General features: G+C 48.9%; 1 protein-coding gene across 5 annotated transcripts; it reads right to left on the bottom strand.

Annotated features, from left to right (window-relative positions):
- Nucleotides 1-5,247: 5,247 nt before the first annotated feature.
- Nucleotides 5,248-21,147, bottom strand: VPS52 (VPS52 subunit of GARP complex). 5 transcript variants are annotated; one of them, XM_040249132.1, is made up of 20 exons: nt 20,821-21,147; nt 19,927-20,011; nt 19,722-19,774; nt 19,470-19,545; nt 19,209-19,276; nt 18,743-18,918; nt 18,002-18,152; nt 17,608-17,708; nt 17,402-17,534; nt 17,220-17,277; nt 16,726-16,859; nt 16,143-16,298; nt 15,554-15,672; nt 15,168-15,291; nt 14,798-14,893; nt 14,598-14,705; nt 14,309-14,374; nt 6,475-6,586; nt 6,167-6,285; nt 5,248-5,961 (listed from the first exon to the last, which is right to left on the bottom strand). In XM_040249132.1, the coding sequence occupies exons 1-20, from the start codon at nt 20,908-20,910 to the stop codon at nt 5,815-5,817; spliced, it is 2,172 nt and encodes a 723-aa protein (XP_040105066.1). In that variant the 5' UTR covers nt 20,911-21,147; the 3' UTR covers nt 5,248-5,814. The 5 variants fall into 5 exon arrangements, with proteins under 5 accessions (XP_040105066.1, XP_040105069.1, XP_040105068.1 ...); XM_040249135.1 differs by having other exon boundaries at nt 19,209-19,280; nt 20,821-20,901; XM_040249134.1 differs by lacking the exon at nt 20,821-21,147 and adding an exon at nt 20,737-20,816 and having other exon boundaries at nt 19,209-19,280.
- Between the last annotated feature and the right edge of the window lie 49 nt (nt 21,148-21,196).

The raw sequence follows: 21,196 nt of genomic DNA, 5'->3' as shown, positions 1-21,196 counted from the left end.
ATATATGTCATCCAATGGATCTGGAGGGTGTTCCACCGGTGCTGAAGGAGATCAGAGAACACCTTTGAATAGAGTGTTCAAAGGTCGGACAAGGTAGGAAGCTCCTCTTCTTTACTAGGCACGCAGCTGGTATGGATTTCCTGTCCTTGAGGAATGCAGAGGAAGCTGGCTGTTGTATTCCGACCCCTGGTGGAAGGGGGTCGGATGGCCATCAAAACACTGCAGCAGGTGGGATTACAGACTATCAGGCTGAGGAGACCTCAGGAGAGAGCGGGAGTTGAGGGTAAAAGCAACTCTCCACAGATTATGTGTGTTTATGACTGAAAGTGGTTCATTCCCTTGTGTGTGGTGATATACCAAGCCAGATGGAGTGGGAGGGGGCTGCGCCATGGGGAGGAATGTTCTGTTACTATCGTTGTATTATTGCTGGTGTGTGGTAACCATAAAAGTCTATTTTAGTATTATTTTAAAATTTTCTACAGACAGCTGCCTTGGAAGAAATACTGAATTTCACTGTGAGGTTGGTGGAAATAAAATATACTCTTCCCCATCCTCATTCACAGATTCTTTGGGATGCTGGCTAAGAGCCTTGTCTTAGAGCCAGTAATGTCTTGGAGTGGAAAGGAAGTCAGGTCAGGAGAGCATATTGCTTCCTGCCCACCAGCCTTCTTACCCTTGGTCCCTAAATCCTGGAACTGTCATGGCTTCAGTCCTTCCCAAATCCTGCCTGTTCAGCTTTCCTCTGAAAGGTCCTTCAATAATTTCTTCTTACTTCTTAGAGTTAGGGCTTCCCTGATAGCTCAGTTGGTAAAGAATCTGCCTGCAATGCGGGAGACCTGGGTTTGATCCCTGTGTTGGGAAGATCCTCTGGAGAAGGGAACGGCTACCCATTCCAGTATTTCGGCCTGGAGAATTCCATGGACTGTATAGTCCATGGGGTCGCAAAGAGTCAGACACAACTGAGCAACTTTCACTCATGCTTAGAGTTAATGCGATATTTCTCTCCTGACAGCTGCTTCTTCAGCTCCAGGGCTCCCAGCCTGGAGTCATGGCACAAGAGGGAATTTGGGGTACAGAAGGTTCAAACCGCTGAGTGGCTGTGTGTGTTGGGTTCATTACTTAGTCCAGCACAGAACACAGGAAGAACACTTCCGGGGGCAGGGGTGTGAATTCAGTGAGATGACACGTCTGCTCTGTGATTTCAGGGAACTTGACTTATTGTTGGCTGAATCCACAGTAGCTGTCAGAGAACACAGGGAGCAAGATGAATGGATAAAGAAGATACGGTACCTATACTCAGCCATTACAAGCAACAAAATTGGGTAATTCGTAAAGATGTGGGTGGACCTAGAGACTGTCGTACAGAATGAAGTAAGTCAGAAAGAGAAAAACAAATAGTGTGTATTAATGCAAAACGAAGATCATGGCATCCGGTCCCATCACTTCATGGGAAATAAATGGGGAAACAGTGGAAACAGTGTCAGACTTTATGTTTTTGGGCTCCAAAATCACTGCAGATGGTGACTGCTGCCATGATATTAAAAGACGCTTACTCCTTGGAAGGAAAGTTATGACCAACCTAGATAGCATATTCAAAAGCAGAGACATTACTTTGCCAACAAAGGTCCGTCTAGTCAAGGCTATGATTTTTCCAGTGGTCATGTATGGATGTGAGAGTTGGACTGTGAAGAAAGCTGAGAGCCGAAGAATTGATGCTTTCAAACTGTGGTGTTGGAGAAAACTCTTGAGACTCCCTTGGACTGCAAGGAGGTCCCACCAGTCCATCCTAAAGGAGATCAGTTCTGGGTGTTCATTGGAAGGACTGATGCTGAAGCTGAAACTCCAATACTTTGGCCACCTTATGCAAAGAGTTGACTCACTGGAAAAGACCCTGATGCTGGGAGGGATTGGGGGCAGGCGGAGAAGGGGATGACAGAGAATGAGAAGGCTGGAGGGCATCACCAACTCGATGGACATGAGTCTGAGTGAACTCCAGGAGATGGTGATGGACAGGTAGGCCTGGTGTGCTGCGATTCATGGGGTCGCAAAGAGTCGGACACGACTGAGCGACTGAACTGAACTGAACTGAATGCATATATGTGGAATCTAGAAAAAATGGTACAAATGAACCTATTTGCAGAGCAGGAATAGAAACACAGACACAGAGAGTGGACATGTGGACACGGGGGCAAAGGGGAGGGTGGGATGAATTGGGAGATTGGGATTGATGTACGTTCACTGCCATGGGTAAAACAGCTAGCTAGTGGGGACCTGCCATGTAGCGCAGGGAGCTCAGCTCGGTGCCCTGAGATGACCTGGAGGGGTGGGATAGTGGGCAGGGAGGTCCAAGAGGGAGGGGATATACGTACACATACGGCTGATTCACTTCGTTGTATAGCAAAAACCAACACAATATTGTAAAGCAACTACTCCCCAGTTTTAAAAATACATATGCCTTGGTTTAATGAATACTGTTTCCAAAACTCCCTGCAAACTGAAATGCAACATGAATTGCAGTATCCATTTTTTCCAGGGTGGAGAGAGCTGATTTCAAAGTTGTCTCAATCTTGCTTTCTCCTTCTTTCCTTGGATCTTTATCCTAAATCTGTGTTGGAACCCAGGGAATTTGCCTGCTTCCCCTCATGCCTGATTTCTGAAAGTCAAAAAAGCCACCTTTCTTAAATGCGAGGTGGGTGGGTCCATATTAATAGGTTGGGAAGAAAGGAGGAACTTCGTTTCTTTTGTCCTCAGGGTACATATCCACATTCAATAGCTCTGGAGTTGATGCTGAGATGGCCCTTCTGTTTTGTGCAGAGACAGAGCTGTTGAACACAGAATAAATGTTTCCCAGAGAGTCCAGTTGAAAAAAACTCAGGGACTTCCCCAGTGGTTCAGTGGTTAAGAATCCACCTCCCAATGCCAGGGACATGGGTTCGATCTCTAGTCTGGGAAGATTCCACATGCCGAGGGGCAACTAAGTCCATGAGCCACAACCACTGACCCCCAGCCCTCCAGCCTTCGCTCAGCAACAAGGGAAGTCACTGCATCGAGAAGCTTGCTCAGAGACCCAGTGCAGCCAAAAGTAAATCAGTAAACAACTCAGGACAAGCTGAGGACACAGAGGTGTAAAAATAGAAGGAAATGATATTTCTTTAAAGGACAGAGATCCCTTAATAGCACTGGGGGGCTGTTACAAGCCATAGGGACGTCTCCAATTCCTTCCTATAGACACTAGGTAAGGACAGGGACCAGTGTGCAGATGCAGACGTGAATCTTACAGATGAGCAAAGGGAAGGAGGATATTGACACAGTCCTGTCCGAGGTGGTGATCGCTGATGCTTCTGGGTCTGTGAGTCCAGTGGGTCCGTTATTAGCAAAAGAGAAAAAGTGAGGGAGTTTAAGGAGCGGTGGCGCTAGCCAGAAGTTATGCGTTTCAGCCCGGGGATCACAAGGACCCACCTAAGCCACAGGGACTGCGTGTCTTTGGACTGAAAGAAAAGCCCCTCAGCTGCTTCGCGGTGGACGGCGGATGCCAAGCGGGGGAGGCCTGACTGCCTTCCAGAGCGGACGCGGCCGCAGACCGCCGACGGCCGAGCTCCAGTCCCCGGTCGATGCTGCCCCCTGGAGGTCAACGTGGGGACCGCGGCTCCCTTTCCCGCTCTTGGTCTTCACGCCGTCCTGAGACCGCGGGTTGGCTCAGAGGGTGGCTATAGATTCCAGGGTCGGTTCGACGTCCCCGGAAACTGTATGCTCCAATATAACCGTAATGCTTCCCGGCCCCAGTATGTAAGCCCCCTCAGATTCCAGCAATGCCCCTCGGGGAGACCTGCCGAAAAACATGCTTCTCTGTCCAGCGTGTGGGTTTGGGTTTGGAGAGGGACAGCACAAGGGAAATTCAGAACTTCGAAAACCAAGGTACCAGCATGCACGGCCCTTCTCCAGCTGGCGCCTTAGCTGTCCTTCGACGAAGACACCTGTGTCGGCAATCTCCCTCGCGGGCTATCCAGAGACGCCCCCACACCCCGACCCCCTTCTTTGGGAAACTGCTCTGTCAAAGCAACCTACGTCTCCCTAGTCCCAAAGCCTGGGTCCTTCTCATCCTCCTCGAGCTGGGGCAGGAATCAGGTCAGCGTGAGGACATCTGGGTCCCCGTGGAGTGGTGGGGGGCGAGGAACAGGAAAGGAAGGTGGGGGTCGGAAGGTTCCCGGGCCGCGGGCGCCCAGGAGCCAGCTCGCGGTACCCCCGTCGGAGCACCGCCGCCCAGAGCGGGGCGGGCCTCAGGGAAGGTCTGCGGGGGAGTCAGGGCGAGCAAAGCCGGGAGAATGCCAGAGGAGGCAAGGGTGGCGGGGACGCGGGGTGCGGTCATTAAGGCCTCTTCCCTGCACCCCCGCCATCCCCTCGGGCTCCTCAGACCATCCGGGGCCGAAGCTCCGAGGTGCAGGTCCCGAGGCTGGTCCGCGCGCCGCTCTCAGAGCCGGGGCTGCACCCCGAAAAGGCGCGAGCGGGAGAGGCGGCTGGCGCTGCCGCTCTCCGGCCCTAACCCCGCGAAGCGCGGGCGCCCTGATTCTCCCCGACTCCATGTGCGGGCTGGGCCAGCATCCAGAGGGCCCAAGCAGCCACTCGGGGGAACGAGAAGGTCGGGGGGTGGGGGGACGTCCCCGAGTTACCATGTTCCCCTGACGGCACTGGCCCTCCCCCTCCGCATTTACAGGCACCCCCATGTCTCCTCGGTCTAGAGTCTGAGTTCAAACGGACCATAAGGCAGCAGCAGCAGGAAGGGGCCAAGACACAGGAAGGGATGAGATGGCCACACTGCAGACCAGGCCTGCTCACGGCCCAGTGCAATGGAACTGCAGCCCCCTAGCAAGGGCTGTGACGGTCACACCGGAGGAGCTAGGGAGCTGACCCTCAAGGAGAGAAGGCAATCCCAGCGTCAACCTGGGGAGGCCAGAGGCAAGGAGAGCCGGTGTCTGCTTTAGGGGAGCCGAGGCGGCCTGCATCTGCCGTTTTCACCAGGGTCACTTCCTCCGCCAGGTTGGTTACTCCTGAAACAGTTCCCGCCCTAAAACCAATGCAGCCACTTTGGCCTGAAGGAGCTGCAGGTTAGAGGTAACGGCGTGCCCCGAGTTTCTGGACACCCACCAGAAAGGGATGCAGGCCCAGGAGGCAGAGAGCAAAGGTGATCCTGGGGCAGAGACGGGGCTACTTGAAGGCCCCAGGAGGAGGAGAAAAGAAACGGGAAAAGAGTGTTGCATCATATTAAGTATTTATTGTTTTCTGCAGACTGACCTTGACGTAACTCTGAAGCCAGGAGGCGACTGATTAGTGTTCAAGCTGCTGAGATCTTAGGTCAAAAAGCTACAGAAAATAAATCACTGAGTGGAAGGGCAAAAAAAAGCCAACCATTATGAGACAGTCTTCCCTTGCCACACCAATTCCAAGAGTCGAGGCTTCACACCTCATGCCACGCTGACAAGAGCTGAGTGAACCAGAAGGTTTTACTGGGAGAAGAAAAAGGCCTTGGGGGTGGGGCAGTGGGAGTAAAGAGAGGAATGACAACACTGGAAAGATAACCGAGGTTATTTTGGAAGCCCAGGAGGAAGTGGTCCTGGGAAACTTGGAGACACGAGATGCCCAAAGCCAAGGGGATCCGGCTTATCCTGACGAGGCACGGTCCCAGGAATGAAGGCAGAGTGAGGCCTGTGAGAGCCAAGGAGGCAAGGGGGCACTGGCAGGGAGCCCCGGGTGAAAAGGGGGACGGGATGGGGCTCAGAAGTCCGTGGAGAGGGCTGGCGGCCCCCAGGGCCCGGTGCATCAGAAGTTGGGCTTGTGCTTCTTGAGTTCCACCATGAGGTGGTGGATGTTGATGAGCTCGGCCCGGGCAGGGAGGGCTCGCAGCTGCGGCTGAGACAGCACCCGGTGGAAGCGATGATAGAGCTGGATCAGCTGGGTCAGAGCTCCCTGCTCAGAGACAGTCACGGAGGGATGAGATGCAGGGGGATTCTAAGGATGGTGATAGCCGTCAGCTTAGGGCTTGGCCAGAACTTTGGGCACAGCTGGTAGCTGAAGATCAAGGGTCCCCTGTATGATTCTGGGCCCCGAGAAAAGAGGAGGGCAAACCAGTGATGGGGCGGGGTGGGAGTGGGGACCGGGAGTCGCAGGTTACCTGGATGATGCTGGTTCCATTTCTGAAGTTGGTGAAGCTCCGCATCACATCCTGACTCAGAGACTCCACGGATGATTTCCAGGAACTGCCGAAGCCACGGATCAGCTGAGTAACCCGGGCTGAGAGGAGGAGGAAAAAGATCACGGCTAAGTGATGTCTGATCCCGCTAGGTCCTCCCCAAGGTACAGCCGTCCTCACCCTGCAACCCCTTTTCTGGTGTTCGCCCTCCCCATGTAATCTGCATCCCTGAATTTTTCTTTTCCCTTCACCTTTCCCCTCACCCCACCACATCCACCCCATCCTCAGACCTTCTTCCCCTCGAAGTCGTTCCGCTTGTCCACGCTCAATCAAAGCTTCAGCTTCCTTTACAAATGCCACCAGGCCCCCAAAGGGGGGAGACAGCAACTCTTCAATGAATTCCTGTAGGAATACACACACATACAGAGTTGAGTTTCCTGGGGTGGGCAGATTTTTCCCAATTCTGGCATCATGACCAACTCGTTCCTTAGAACACTCCCATAACAACAGCAAACCTCTAGAAAAGTCATAATACTTTAAGACACTGTTGGTCTCACAAGAGGTAGGGGAAATCTCCTCCCTTCTCAAAATAAGTAAAATAAGCCACAAAACCTTTGTTTAGCTAAATTAAAAATAATTGAGCTGGGAGCAGAGGGCCAGAACCAGAGAAGTGGGCCCTGAGCGCCTGGGAGAGGCAGGGCTACAGAAAAGTAAGTGGTCACGGCAGCTCTGCTATCAGGAAGCTGAACTGATGCAGGCCTTGAGTGGAGACGCTGGGCTTGATCTCATGAGAGCCTCTCAGAGGTGCCAGTGTAGACCCAGGTGGATGTGGCATCTTTCAGCTGTTACAAAAGCAGAGGCAAGTCTTCTCTGAAATCTCCCTGATCCCCATTTAGGCCCTGATGACTGCTCCTGATTGAGACCAAGAAAAGAGCCCAAAGATACCCAGTCACAGAAGCAAGCAAGCTACGACGAGTCAGAATAGACAGTAAGCAGTGGACTTAGACCTCCAAAGACTGCCAGTGTTAGAACTGTCACATACAGAGCAGTCGTACATTCTGTATGAAATGTTCAAAGAAGTTAAAGACACAGACACAAACGTGACCTATTACCGAGATCAGAAACAGACTTGAAACAAAATGGGATTTGAAAGAAATGATTTAGAAAAAAACATTTTTAAAAAAATTTTTAAAATGTCAGCTGGCTAAACAGCAGATTGGATGTACCTGGAAAAATGACTGAGTAAACTGGAATTTATAATTGAAGAAATGAGTCAAAATGCAGCACAGATAAGGAGATGGAAATTTTTGAGACACTGAGAGATTTAGAAAGCTAATGGTCTGGGTGGTGATCACTGATGGCCACTGGCAAAAAGAAAGCCAAGAAGACATTAAGTGCCCTGAGAGAAGTACACACCACCACCTCTCAAACAGCCTTGTGAAAAAAATCTAACTGGAATCTGGTCAAGCATTTCCATTGAATCACACATTTATGGGAAAAGAGGAACAGCTTAGGCATGCTATGCAAGGCAGTCAGCAAAATCCAGACTGTACGTCATTCTACATGACAAATGACTCAATTTTTTCCACAAATAAATTGCATGGAGGAGATAGAAGGGAAATCTATAGATTAAAAAGAGACATACGGGGACTTCCCTGGTGGTCCAGTGGTTAAGACTCCACAGTCCTAATGCAGGGGGCCCAGGTTTGATCCCTGGTCAGGGAACTAGATCCCACATGCCACAACTAAGACCCGGCACAGCCAAATAAACAAAAAAAAGAGAGAGAGGCATGTATGGACTGTATATGGATCCTGACTTGAACCACTGTTTATAAGTGGGGATATCTGAATCCTAGCTACTTTCTTTTTTTTTTTCCAGGCCACCTCAAGTGAAAGCCCCAAGTCCTATCTTTTTTTAAAAGTGTGATAAAGTATTGTGGTTTAAAAAACATATCCTGACACAGATGAAGTGATAGTGGTGTACAGAATTTAATTCAAAATCACTGAGGGTTGGGGGACGGATGGGAGGATGAAGAACGGGTTTTGATACAGATGAAACAATTGTCCTGTCACTGGCTGAAGATCTGTGATGGCGCCTGGGGGCTCACCATGCTATCCTCTACATAGCACGGACATTTGAGATTTCCCAAAACACAAAGTTAAACTGAAAAGGCAAACAAACAAATAAAACACAGTGCAAGGGAGGGACTTCCCTGGTGGTCCCGTGGTTAGGAATCCACCTTGCAATGCAGGGGACACAGGTTCGAGCCCTGGTCGGGGAACTAAGATCCACATGCTGCGGAGGAAGCAGCAACTGAGCCCTCTCACTCCAAAGCCCATGCGCCACAACGAGAGTCTGTGCGCAGCAACAGAAGATCCTGGGCGAAGCAACTAAGACCTGATGCGGCCAAATAAATACATTTTTTTTTTTTTTTAATGGAAGGGTGGAATTAAAGTAGAAAAAAAAAAAAGAAGAGGAAAGAAAAGAAAAACCCAACCCAAATAGCAAGATCTGGTAAGGTGAAAGCAGAACTTTTATTTCACTTAAAAATAAAGTACTTATATTTAAAATAAAATCTTTCGTGGAATCTAAAATATGGCACAAATGAATCTATCTACGAAACAGGAACAGACTCGCAGACATAGAGTACACACTTGTGGTTGCCGAGGGGGAGGGAGCTGGAGGAGGGATGGGTTAGGAGTCTGGGGTTAGGAGACGCAAACTATTATGTAGGATGGAGGGTCCTACCACAGAGCACGGGGGTTCCAGCCAGTACCCTGGGACAAACCATAATGGAGAGGAATATTAAAAAGAATGTACACATGTGTATAACTGAGTCACTCTGCTGTACAGCAGAAATTAACACAACACTGGAAATCAACTATATATCAATAATGTCCTCAGTTGCTTAGTCGTGGCTGACTCTTTGAGACTCTGTGGACTGCAACCCGCCGTGGAATTTTCCAGGCAAGAATACTGGAGTGGGTTGCCATTTCCTTCTCCAGATATATCAATAATAAATAAAAATAAAATCTTTTCCATTCTTCCCACAAAACATCCACTTATATCCACTGGAGGCTGTGAGATAACTAACACAAGATGAGGAAGACATTCCCGAGAACACACCTTTCCATAATTACAGAATCTTTTATTTGTGATGTGATTTGGGACAGAGATCAAGTAACAAATTCAACCTATTATAGTTGCCTAAATGCAATAAACCCACAACACTCTTAAATATTCGGGGGCAAAGGGGGTGGATGCACAGCTAAGTTCAACTAACAGAGATGACCTGTCCTAACACAGTCTCCATAAATCACATGTAACAACTGATCACTTGAAACAAGGGTAGTTGCAACTGAAATGTGCTGTGAACATACACACTAGGCTAAGAGACTTCACATAGGAAAACTTTTCAGATGAATCATTACTCATTTACTTGTGGATAGATAATGTTGAAATGGTAGTATCTTGGACACAGTGTTCTCAGTAAAACATTAAATGTGTTTCACCTGTTTCTTTTTTGTCTATAAAATTTAGACACTAGAAAATTTGAGGCATGTACTTTATTCCTACGGGACAGCAGTGGTCTAGACTTGGATGGACTTTCTTTAAGCTCTCTATCCAGCCAAAGAGAATGGGTTTTTGTTTGTTTGTTTGTTTTGACCTTGCAGCCCCGCTTGTGGGATCTGTTTTCCCACCAGGGATCGAACCTGTGGCCTCTGCAGTGGAAGCGCAGAGTCCTAACTTCTGGACCGCCAGGAGAGAGTGTTCTGACCGCAGAGGAGGGACCAGAGGAAGAGCACGCTGGGCTTCGGCTCATAGTCTCTCCCACACAGTACTGAGCAGCAGCCCACCTGACGGCACAGGGACCGTCCCCGCCCTGGCAGATCCCACAGGGCCTCGGGGCTCACAGCAGAGTCCTCACTGAGCACATCTCTGGGGTCAGAGGGTCGAGAGAATCGTGATTCCGGAGGCGGAGCTGACATTCCCTCTGGTCACCTAACTGTGCAGCTGAGGACAACATGTTCCTTTCTCATCGAACTAAACATTTATTTTATGAAACAGAGAAAACATAACAGGACATTTTAACCCATAACTGACCAGATTCCAGGAAAGAAAGATAGGAGGGAAGCAACGTTTAAAAAAATACTGGCTGTGGGAGAAGGGGCAAGACAGGGATAGGGGACGAAGAGGTACAAACTATTATGTACAAAATAAATAAGCTACAAGGAGATATGATACAGCACAGGGAATACAGACAATATTTCACATTTAAAAGGAATATAGGGACTTCCCTGGCTATCCAGTGGTTAGGACCCTGTGCTTTCACTGCAGAGGATGCGCGTTCAATCCCTGGTGGGAAAACTAAGATCCCACAAGCCGCATGGTTCAGCCAAGAGAAAAGTAAAGTAAATAACATAAAGGCATTTAAAGAACAAAAGTAGGACAGAAAAAAAACTAGTCAATAATTAGCAGGGAAAACAGAAGGGGAGGGGTGACTGAAGCATTGAAACATTTAAAATGTTTAAAAGTCCATGTATTACTTGAGACAGGGGTTAAATATTAAGTTTAGATGTTAAGCTAAATATATGAGGTAAAATTTAAAGGACAAATTCCAAAAGAATGGAGTACAAAATCCAAACAGAGATGGAAAAAAAGTTGTAAGAAAAACAAAGGCAAGAAGGAAAAAAGACACAACATAAAGAGAAAACTAAAGATGGATGAAAAAGTAGAAATGTCACATTAATCACAATAAACATAAGTGAAAACAAAGACAAATTAAAGGGCAGAGATAATTCAATTAGATTTTTTAAATTCCAGCTACTTTTATTTTTAAAAGACTTAAAATGTGAAAATATGAAAAGGAAAGTAAAAAGAAAGTAAGTAAAAAAGTGGAAAATTTTTAAAAAGTGGAAATAAATTAAGAAGCAAATATTAACTAAAATAAAGCTGTAAGAGCTATGTTAATATAAAATATAATAGGCTTTAAGAGAAAACTATTAGGGCTAAAATGGGTCATGATATAGTAAGATCATATGATTCTAAACTTTTGAGAATTTAGATGAAATAAGCTGAAACTATATAAAACAAGATCTGACAAAACTGCAGTAAAAAAGTGATAAACATGAATTTCAAAACAGCTCTCTCAACTATTGACCAAAAAAAAATCAGTAAAGATACAGGTGATGTAAATAACAACTAAAAAGCTTGATTTCCACACCTGGCAACCAAAGAACACACAATCTTCTCAAACACATATGCATCATTTTCAAAAGTTGATCATGTCCTGCTGCTGCTAAGTCGCTTCAGTCGTGTCCGACTCTGTACAACCCCACAGAGAGCAGCCCACCAGGCTCCCCCGTCCCTGGGATTCTCCAGGCAAGAACACTGGAGTGGGTTGCCATGTCCTTCTCCAATGCATGAAAGCAAAAAGTCAAAGTGAAGTCGCTCAGTCGTGTCCAACTCTTAGAGACCCCATGGACTGCAGCCCACCAGGCTCCTCCGTCCATGGGGTTCTCCAGGCAAGAGTACTGGAGTAGGTTACCATTGCCTTCTCCGTGATAATGTCCTAGGCCAAAGCAAATCTAAAAAAATTTCACATTTCAGATTTTCAATACCAAAAGGCCACATTTTCCATTCACAATGCAACTGTTAAACATTAATAACAAAAAGACTTTTGGAAATTTTAAATCACTTCTAAAAAATCTCACAGATTAAAGAATAATTGAAATATCAAAGTTCTTTAAACTGAATAAAAAAAATGCTACATTTTCAAACCCACAGAACTCAATAAAAGCAGTATTTAGAGAGAATTTCATAGTTTTAACTCTTCCTAGATGTTTGTGCTGGTAAGTTCTAAGATACTTTAAAGGAAGAGATCATTTCAATCTCAAAATCTTTAAGAATAAAAAGAATGAGGAAATCCTTCCTTCCCACCTGCCTCTACAAATCCAGTATGACTTTGTTACCAAAACCACATGAGGGCACGATAAGAAAAGAATGGCATAGGCCTATCTCATTTCTGCACAGAGAAGCAAAAACTCTATATGAATCAGACCAAATCCAGAATGGCTTAACATTCTAAAATCTACAAATGTAATATACCACGATAGATTTTTTTAAAAAATTGAAGTATAGTTGATTTACAATGTTGTGAGTACATGTATATTGAATGAATATACATGTATACATATATATGTATTCTTTTATAGATTCTTATCCTTTATAGGTTATTATGAGGTATTAAATCTATTTCTCTGTACTGTACAGTAAATCCTTGTTGTTTATCTATTTTATATATAGCTCTGTGTATCCGTTAATCCCAAAGTCCTAATTTTTTAAAATTAAATATATGATTACCTCAACAACTGCAGAAAAAGCACACATCCCTGATTAAAAATTCAATACCCATTCATGATTTAAAAACAATAGTAACTCCTGGAATGCTAGGGATTGAAAGAGATTTTCTTTACCTGATAAATGATATCTATTAAAAAAAAACAAACCTAAAATAACAGTACTCTTAAAGGGGAAATGACAAAAGCATTTGTTTTAAAGTTAGGAAGGGACTTCCGTGGTGGTCCAGTGGCTAAGGCAGGGGGCCTGGGTTTCATCCCTGGTCAAAGAGCTAGACCCCACATGCCACAACTAAGACACGGCACAGCCAAGTAAATAAATAAATATATTTTAAAAATTAAGAAAAGGTAAGGGTTCTCACTATCACCCTTCTGTTCAACCATTCAACTTTAAACAAGGTACTAGCCCGTGTAGTAAGAGAATGAGACATAGGAATAAAATAGGAAGAACTGAAACTGTCACAATCCAGAGATGACGAATGCCTACATAGGAACACACATCTCCAGAAGTATTATTAGAAATAATTTAGGAAGTGGCTGGCTATATAATGCATATACAAAAATCAATAGCACTTCATATACCAGTTCAAACAAGTAAATTTGCCTTTGAAAAGATAGTATTTAACAGTTTATTTAAAGGACAAATTCTAAAAAATAAAGTCCAAACAATTAGGGAAAAAAATGAGGTCATTATTTCTAGTAATTTCAAGTATTATTCTTAGTAACTACTCCTAAATAAACGGTAGATCCCTGGTTCCAGAAGATCCCACGTATCACGGGGTGACTAAGCCGGAGAGTTGTAACTACTGAGCACACTCGCCCTGGAGCCCGTGCTCCGCAACCAGAGAGAAGCCCCGTTTGCCACAACTAGAAAAAGCCCGCGCACAGCAACGAAGACTGACACAGCCAAAAATTAATGTAAGTAACTAAACTAATTGACTTTAAAAAGAATGAGCTACAGCCTCATGTCATAACAGGACAATACTAGAAAAATCACGCGTGAAATAATCCTGCGACCCTGTTACTATGGCACCCAAAACCAAAACGGAATAGTTAGTGTTTTGGCATACAATTTTTTTTTTTCTTTCCTTTTTGGTTGTGTGCTGCACAGCAGGCAGGATCTTAGTTTCCCATATCCCCTGCAGTAGAAGCCAAGGATCCCAACTAAGGGACTGCCAGGGACTTCCTATAGCTCTATTATTGCCTATAGCCAGGGCATGATAAACATAACATTTAGGTCAATAAGCGCCTCTATGTGAGGGACAGAGAGAGGGGCTGAGGAAGAATTCAGACTTTGATGTTAGTTATTGCCAAGGTGTGTGGTAGCTCTGTGGATGTCTCTATCTTAAAAAAAAAAAAAAAAAAAAGAATAGACCAATAATGACAGCATGTTGTGAATCAAGAGTTGTATCACAATTCCAATTCTGTGGACCTGGAGTCCACTGCCCCTGCAAGCAGGCGTGTGCACACACACACATACACACACACACTGAACTAAACAGCATACACGTGATTTCCCTGGTGGTCTAGTGGTTAAGAATCCGCCTTCCAACGCAGGGGATGTGGGTTCAACCCCTGGCTGGGGAACTAAGGCTCCTCATGCGATGGGGCAACTAAGCCCTCGAGCTGCAAGTACTGAGCCCGGTGCTCTAGGGCCCGTGTGCGGCAGCAAGAGAAGCTGGAGCGCTGCGACAGAGAGCCAGTGCAGCCAAAGTCACCAGCAAAACAGCACAGGACTGTGCTGCCTTCGCCCCACACCCCTACCTGTGTCCGTGCATTGAGCAGCTGCTGGAAACTCTCAACCTCTTTGCTGTCATCCGCCGCCCGCTCCTGAGGAAGACAGAGGAGAGTCTCAAGTCTGGGGAGAAGCTGCCCTTCACGTTGGCATATCCCCGTCCTTCCACATTCACCGTATGGAGCCGGACACCACGTCAGACTCCAAGAAGAAAACGCTTGACAAGGCCAACATGATCTCTGCACTCGTGGAGGAAAGGGGGCAGAGCGGGCCCCCGGGGTCTCGGGGGAGGGCGCCGGGGGAAGGGGCCTCTGGTACCATCAGCACACCCAGCATCATGTCGTAGTTGTTGATCAGAAACACAAGCTGCTCCTTCCTCGAGGAGAACTCAGCTGCCACCCGGAGGACAAAATTCTCCACCTCCACCTGAAAAAAAGACCCAAAGGAGGGGGTGACAGGGGCAGGCAAGGCTCCCCACTTCAGCCCCAGGGGCAGGGCACCCCTCCCGTGCCCCGCACCTGGAGCTGGCCCAGCAGCTGCATGGTCCGTTCGTTGGGAATCGTCTGATTGATGCTGACAAGAGCTGAGGAGAATTCTGCGTATCGGCGTGTGATCTGGGAGTAAGAAGGTGGGACGAAAACTCACACCAACCCCCGGCTCAACCCACAAAACCCCCAACTCCCTCGAAGCTGGCCAACCAGCCTCTGGACGATCCCCACCTCCAGGCCCTCCTGCCACAGTGCCCAGCCCACACTCCCAGGGCGCCCCCACACAGCGTGGCTACATGTCCAGCCAGGCCCAGAGACACAGCTCCAAGGCCGAGTGACCGCACACTAGGGCTTCCAGCCCTGCCTTTCAGCAGCCCCCGCCACCCCTGCCCGCGCTCACATAGTGAGGCCGAGTGTCCAGCCCTCCAAGGCGCTGAGGGTCAGTGCTGCGGACACTCTGGACGTTCATCTCCAGGATCAGTTCAAACCGTGGCCACAGCAAGGCAAGCACCTGTTCCCAGTACCTGTGGGCTTGATCAGAATCAGAGATCTGGCAAGGAATGTCACGGGTGGGGTGGGGGAGGCTGAAACCTAATCGAGGGGTGACCACCAGTGGAGGCAGGAGTGGGTGTGAGAGGTGAGTCTGGAAGCAGCAATACTGCCTCCAGGCAGACAAATGGGACCAGGGTCAACAATTCACGTCGGGGGAGCCCACGGGTCCGGGCAGGCTTGTGCAAGACCAAGACTTCAAGAACAGTGGGGCATCAAGGACCACAACTCAGCGACCTGTCCAGGGCGGGAACGTCCCTCTTGGCTGTGATGTTGCGGAACCGGAGGACAATGTGGATGCAGAGGAAAACAGCGATGGCATCGTAACAGTCAACGAGGTAAGACTCCAGGTGTTTCTGTGGTTGAGGATTTAGAAACAGGCAGAGGGTTGGAAGTGTCTCTTCCTTTGTCATTCCCAGTGACCATGGACAGATGCAGTGCTCTTTGGGGACGTGACACTTGGGGGTAAGGGAGAGATCTAAATGGAAAATGCTCCTCCTTTCCTGTCCACCAGCCACTCACATGGTCCTGCGGCCTTGCTCACCTAATCTATGATCACAAGCCCATCACAGCAGAATTCAGGGCCGGGAACCAAGCTCTAGGAGCCTCTAAGTGTTCGGGTGCTACTGCCTGGGTGTGAATCAGGAGGGGGTCCTCAGGGACCCCCAAGCTTTGATGGTTTTGTGGGGAGTCATACAGTGAGAATAAGGCTCATGTGTTCTCAAACGAGGGGATCCTGCCTTCAGTGCCCCAGGGCTGTGACCTCACTGCAGTGCTGACGAGGACTGGGAACAGGGTCGAGGAGCCCAGGAGCCAGGGAGCTCACCTGGGTCATGCTGAGTGTGCGGCCCATGACAGCGTGGAACAGGTCGTGGGCAGCCGGGCCAGACACCACGAAGAACTCACAGATGAAGAGGTATTCACGGCAGGAATTGTCGAGGAGGGCGTAGTGCTGGCTGCGGAAGAGGGCCTCGAAAGGATACTAGGATGGGAGAGGCAGGAAGAGACACAGACGGTGGACCCCAGTCCTGGCTCTCTGTGGACATGGCTGGAACATCAGCTCAACTGGGTACCAGTAGCTCAGAAGACCCTCCCCATCTAACCCTCATTCAGGCTGCGAACGGGCTTCCCGAACAGGTACTGAAGGGCAGGGGCAGGGTGGGGAGGAGGGATACACGAAAAGAGCCCACCCCCACCTGCTGTTGCTGCTCCCACATTTACCGCCACACCCACCTAATGACCTATCACCCTCTGTAACACCCTGAGTCAATGGTCCAATCCTCCTCTCATTGCCGAGTGCAGGGGCAACTGGAGATGGGGACTCCCCCGGGGCCTGCAGCCGGGAAGCTCTGCCCTGAGCTCTGTACTCAGAGCCCCACCCCGAGGCTGAGGCTGGCTTGCCCTCCTACCCTCTGTTCCCCCCGCTGGGCAGTGTGGGGCACAAGGATGGGGGCTTCCAGCTCAGCGGGAGAGATGACAGAGCCCCGGGTCCCCAGGGTGAAGATGGTGTTCCTGCTGCGGAGGGATGGCTTTGAGAAGAATCGTGAAGGACCAGAGTCAAGGGAAACAGATCACAACTGTGATGGAAGATCAAAGACCCAGGACCTCCAGGGGCCCCAGCAGCCAGACACGGCCTCGGGGTCCCTCCTCCCCAGTCTTGGGGCCCCACTTCACCTGACATCTGCGAACGGGCTCCAGGGAGCCTCTACGCTCCCTGACATCATACGCAAAACTCAGTGTAAGGATGATCTGTGCATTTTTCTGGGGAGGGAGGCTCCTGCCTTGATCTCATTTGCAAAGTTTTGGGCCCACAGAAAAAGTTAAGCAGCAGAGCCTTGGAGGCTGGAGCCAGAAGCCATTCCCTCTCCAGGCCCAGCATGAGCACCCCTCAGCTCCAGGATATCTTTCTTGGCTGTATCTTCCACACCCATGAGGTCATCCTTCTCAGCAACTTCCTCATACTGGAGAAGAGAGGACAGAGAACTGGAACACAGCTTCCCAATGTACAACAAAAAAAGACGTCTATTTATACAGTCCCTCCTCCCAGCTCAGGCGCCCAGAGCACCTCTCCTTCCACGGGCTTACCTGCACCTTCATGAGCCGCCCCAGGTAGGAACGGTAGTAAGACAGGTATATCTTGCTCAGCGTCTCCACATACTCGTCCCTGATTTCCTTCGCAGTGGCGCGTTCGTTGCCCAGCAGGAACTGATAGAAGAACCTGGAGGAGCCAGGAACCAGTCAATCTCCCAGCCAGCCCCCCAGGGACACCCGCCCTTTCTCTGGGTGGCGACCTGTATTTCAGCAGGGCTGTCTGTGGGATCTGATAGTTGGTCATTGGCTTTCTAAAGGAATAAATCTTCTGAAGGATGAACTCTCGGATCTTCGTCACGGCCTAGATGTGGGGGACCAAACACAGGGCATGAAGCTGTAGCCTTCTCACTGCCTGGGAAGCACTGAGGGAAGGAACGAAAGTTGATATTGGACGAGCAAGAGTAGAGAACACCTCTTTGATATCTGTTAAGACTTTCAGAGGAACCCAGAGATGTAAGGATGAGCCCTGCCACATAAAGGCAAGAAGAAGTTCTTGGGGGTGGGCTACAGTGAGCTTTGCCAGGGCAATCCAGGGTAGAGGTCTAAGGGAGGCTGGTTCTAGTGGTTTCTAGGGTGTCCACCCCCACTTCCCACCTTGACTCGGAGGCGGTCAAGCACGCCCCGGACATCTGCACAGGCCGCTGTGCCTCTAGCCTCCTGTTCTCGAACTGCAGCTGCCTTAGCATCCAGCTCCTGTAGCTGCTCCAAGAACCGGGGCTCTGTGACTGGTGCCTCCAAAATTGCCCTGGGGAGCAGGGAGGGGTGGGACAGGTGAGGAGGGAGACCCAGATACCTCGAGACTCTAAACCATAGCCCTGGCATCCAGCTTCTGTCTCCTCTCCCTTGGTACACTGCGTCATAGGGTCAGAGCACGTGCACAAAGTTTTCTGTTCCTGGACACACATACCTCCATCACCCACATCAACCTTAAACCCCTTCTCAATGCCCAACCCCAGACGATTCCTATTCCTTAAAGCCTGAGTCAGGGTAAAAAAGAGCTGTCAACTACTCGTTTCCTGGAAAGTGTGTGATAACCTGAAGCCAGGAGACCCACGTGATTAAGTAGGGTAGGTCACACCAGCCCATCTATGACGTTGTTGTCCTTTGTTATTCGGTCACTCAGTCGTGTCCAACTTTTTGCAGCCCCATGGACTGCACCACGCCAGGCCTCCCTGTCCCTCACTATCTCCTGGAGTTTGCAAGTTCATATCCATTGAATCTGTGATACCATCCAACCATCTCATCCTCTGTCTTCTGCCTTCAATCTCTCCCAGCAGCAGGATCTTTTCCAATGAGTTAGCTATGACATTAGGACCCTTCAAACTAGTGACTCACGTGACCAGAGCAGAGGGCACCACGAGACCATCAACAAGCTCCCCGAGTTTCCCCCGGACAGCCTGGCGGTTCCGCAGTCGAATGTTCATGGCTCCAGACTGTTCCTGCAGTGTCCGAATCTCAGAGCTGATGGAGCTGAGATCACTCTGAAAAGCTCCCAACATCTGCTCCATGCGCTGGGGGAAGGCAGAAGTGCTGCTGAATAGCCATACGATTGGTAGGGGACAAGTTTCTAGGTAAAGTCTCTAGTATCTATCCAACTATGAGAGTAGTGGGTGATAAGGAAAGAGGTACCACAAAGGCAAAGAACAACGTTAGTCATGGCAGCAACAACTAAAATGGCTGCTGAGATCATCCTGAAAGTGACTCTAACTGTCCCTGCCTGAGGAAGATGGCCTAAAGAATCATCCTGAAGACCATGATCTGCACTGAGGGATACGAGGGGTCCCAGGGCACGGTTACTAACCTCAAGGACGGCATCACAGGCTGTGATCTGATTGTGCAGAGACGCTATGTTCTCACTCTCTTGGATATCTGACTCACAACAAGTTAAGGAGCCTCACTGTGGACATGGAGATTCTCAGACCTCCGCAGGACCTCTCCAATTTCTCCCTGAGGTGACAGAAACCTCAGAGAGAAGACCGTGGCCCCAGCTGGGCTGTCAGCACCATACCCCCACAAAATGCCCATTTTAATAACAGCATCTCTCTCCTCTGCTGGAGGATACAATCCCGAATGGATTTCTGCTCAATCTGCTGTAGCTCCAGCTCAACCTGCTTTGAATAGTGACGAAGATCCACACCCTGGGAGAACAGAAACTTGAGAGGGTCAGGAGGAAGTCAGTGAAGGGACACTGGCAGAGAGTCAATGAAGAACTAGAGAAAAAGACCAGGGTGATAGTAGGAGCACAAAAGACTTTCTTCTTTCCTTTAAGGGGAGGGTTCAGGGAGGGGCAGATTAGTATAGTGGAAAGCCTCACCGTTTTAAGAGCTTCCTTTACTAACTCATCCTCCAGATTCGCCTGAATGTGAACTGCAAATAGAAGTTCATCATAAGGGTTCAGCTAGTTCTATAGATCTGTCTCCACACTGAACATCCGCACACCAGTCCCTGCCCTAGTACTTGCAGAGCCCAGCCTCCCAGGTTACAGGACCACATACCCACCACCCCTTGCCATCACTTACCATCCACTTCATCCAGGATGAATTCATCAGAGGTGATGTCCAACTCTCCAATCTGCAATGGCTCCCGAAGACCTGGACCACTCCCCTGGAGAGGAACAGGTTAATGGGAAAGAGAAGTAGAACAAAATATAATGGAATAGTCACCAACCCTTCAAGCAGAGAAGAGGGACTTTCACTGGGGAATCACAGGTAAATTCTGAGTTCACAAAATGTCAAAAGTTCCATATTGTCTCAGTCAACTAATTGGGGGCTGATGGATACGAACGGGACAAGGAGCCAGGCAAACCACGAAGGGTGAAGGTAACCAAATGAGGAAAATTAGGAGATGCAGAGGGCAGAGCAGAACTTGCAGGTGAATTTAGGATCTCTAGACTGCTGCTACCTTAAATGTTCTATCACCATCCCTCTGGGGCGCCCCAACCTCTTTAAAACTACCAGCTAATACATAGTGTTTACCTACCTGCCAGGTGCCATCTTACATATATTCATTCACCCAATCCTAACCCACAACATATATAGTAGGTCTTACTTTTTTCACCTTCTAGGTGTGGAAATAAGGGTATGGAGAGGCAAGTTAAACTTGCCCGAAGACACAGAGAGTATACGAGGCAGAGCTTGAGTTAAAGCCCAAGCAGAAGCCATGTTCCTAGACTTTTATACTGCTTCTCTATTCTGCCCAAACATCTGGAAGTTAACTGAAATTGTGGCCCCAGAGCCAGAGTCTCGGCCATACTCAGGTTCAGGTCGGATCCCACGGAGGCGTATGGAGAGCCAAGCTGGGTAGCATCATTGGCAGCTGCGAGTTCCCACCCTGGCTGCCTACACCCAGCCCAGGCCTTCCTGACGTGAGGCGACTGGACAAGACTGTGAAGGAGAAACAGCCCTGCTTCTCACCAGCGGGCCCTCCTCCTCCTCCATATCTGAGGCCCCGGCCCGCAACACTAGCTCGCGAGCAGCTGCCGCCATGGTCGCAGCGGCGGCCATTCCGCGCAGCCTCACTTCCGGCAGCTGTCAGTCAGGCGAATCTGTTCCCCGGAAGGGAACTACAGGTCCTGGAGTGTCTTGCACGGCGCGAAATCGCTCCCAGATATTTGTTTGCCTCCAGTCTTCCTCTTTCGGCTGTAACCGCTTCACCCAAGTGAAAATAAGTGGAATTCTTAAGCACAATCTCAATCCGGAACCTTTGTTCCTCGCACACACAAAACCTTTAGGAACAGTAAAGAAAAACCGGACCGGAAGTCGTGCCGCCCGATTCAGAGTCGTGCATAGT

This window comes from Oryx dammah, unplaced genomic scaffold (genome assembly GCF_014754425.2).
Source record: "Oryx dammah isolate SB20612 unplaced genomic scaffold, SCBI_Odam_1.1 HiC_scaffold_11, whole genome shotgun sequence".
NCBI classification, from domain to species: Eukaryota; Metazoa; Chordata; class Mammalia; order Artiodactyla; family Bovidae; genus Oryx; species Oryx dammah.
Note: the sequence above shows the minus strand (reverse complement) of the source record. Positions and strands in the feature narration are given on the sequence as shown.

Excerpts from the sequence above, each read along its gene's own strand:
- VPS52 (XM_040249132.1), bottom strand. The coding sequence starts at position 20,910 with ATGGCCGCCGCTGCGACCATGGCGGCAGCTGCTCGCGAGCTAGTGTTG. Across the intron at positions 14,706-14,797 it reads AGCTGCTGGGCCAGCTCCAG|GTGGAGGTGGAGAATTTTGT; the intron begins GTGCGGGGCACG and ends TCTTTTTTTCAG. Across the intron at positions 14,375-14,597 it reads TGATGCTGGGTGTGCTGATG|GAGCGGGCGGCGGATGACAG; the intron begins GTACCAGAGGCC and ends TGTCTTCCTCAG.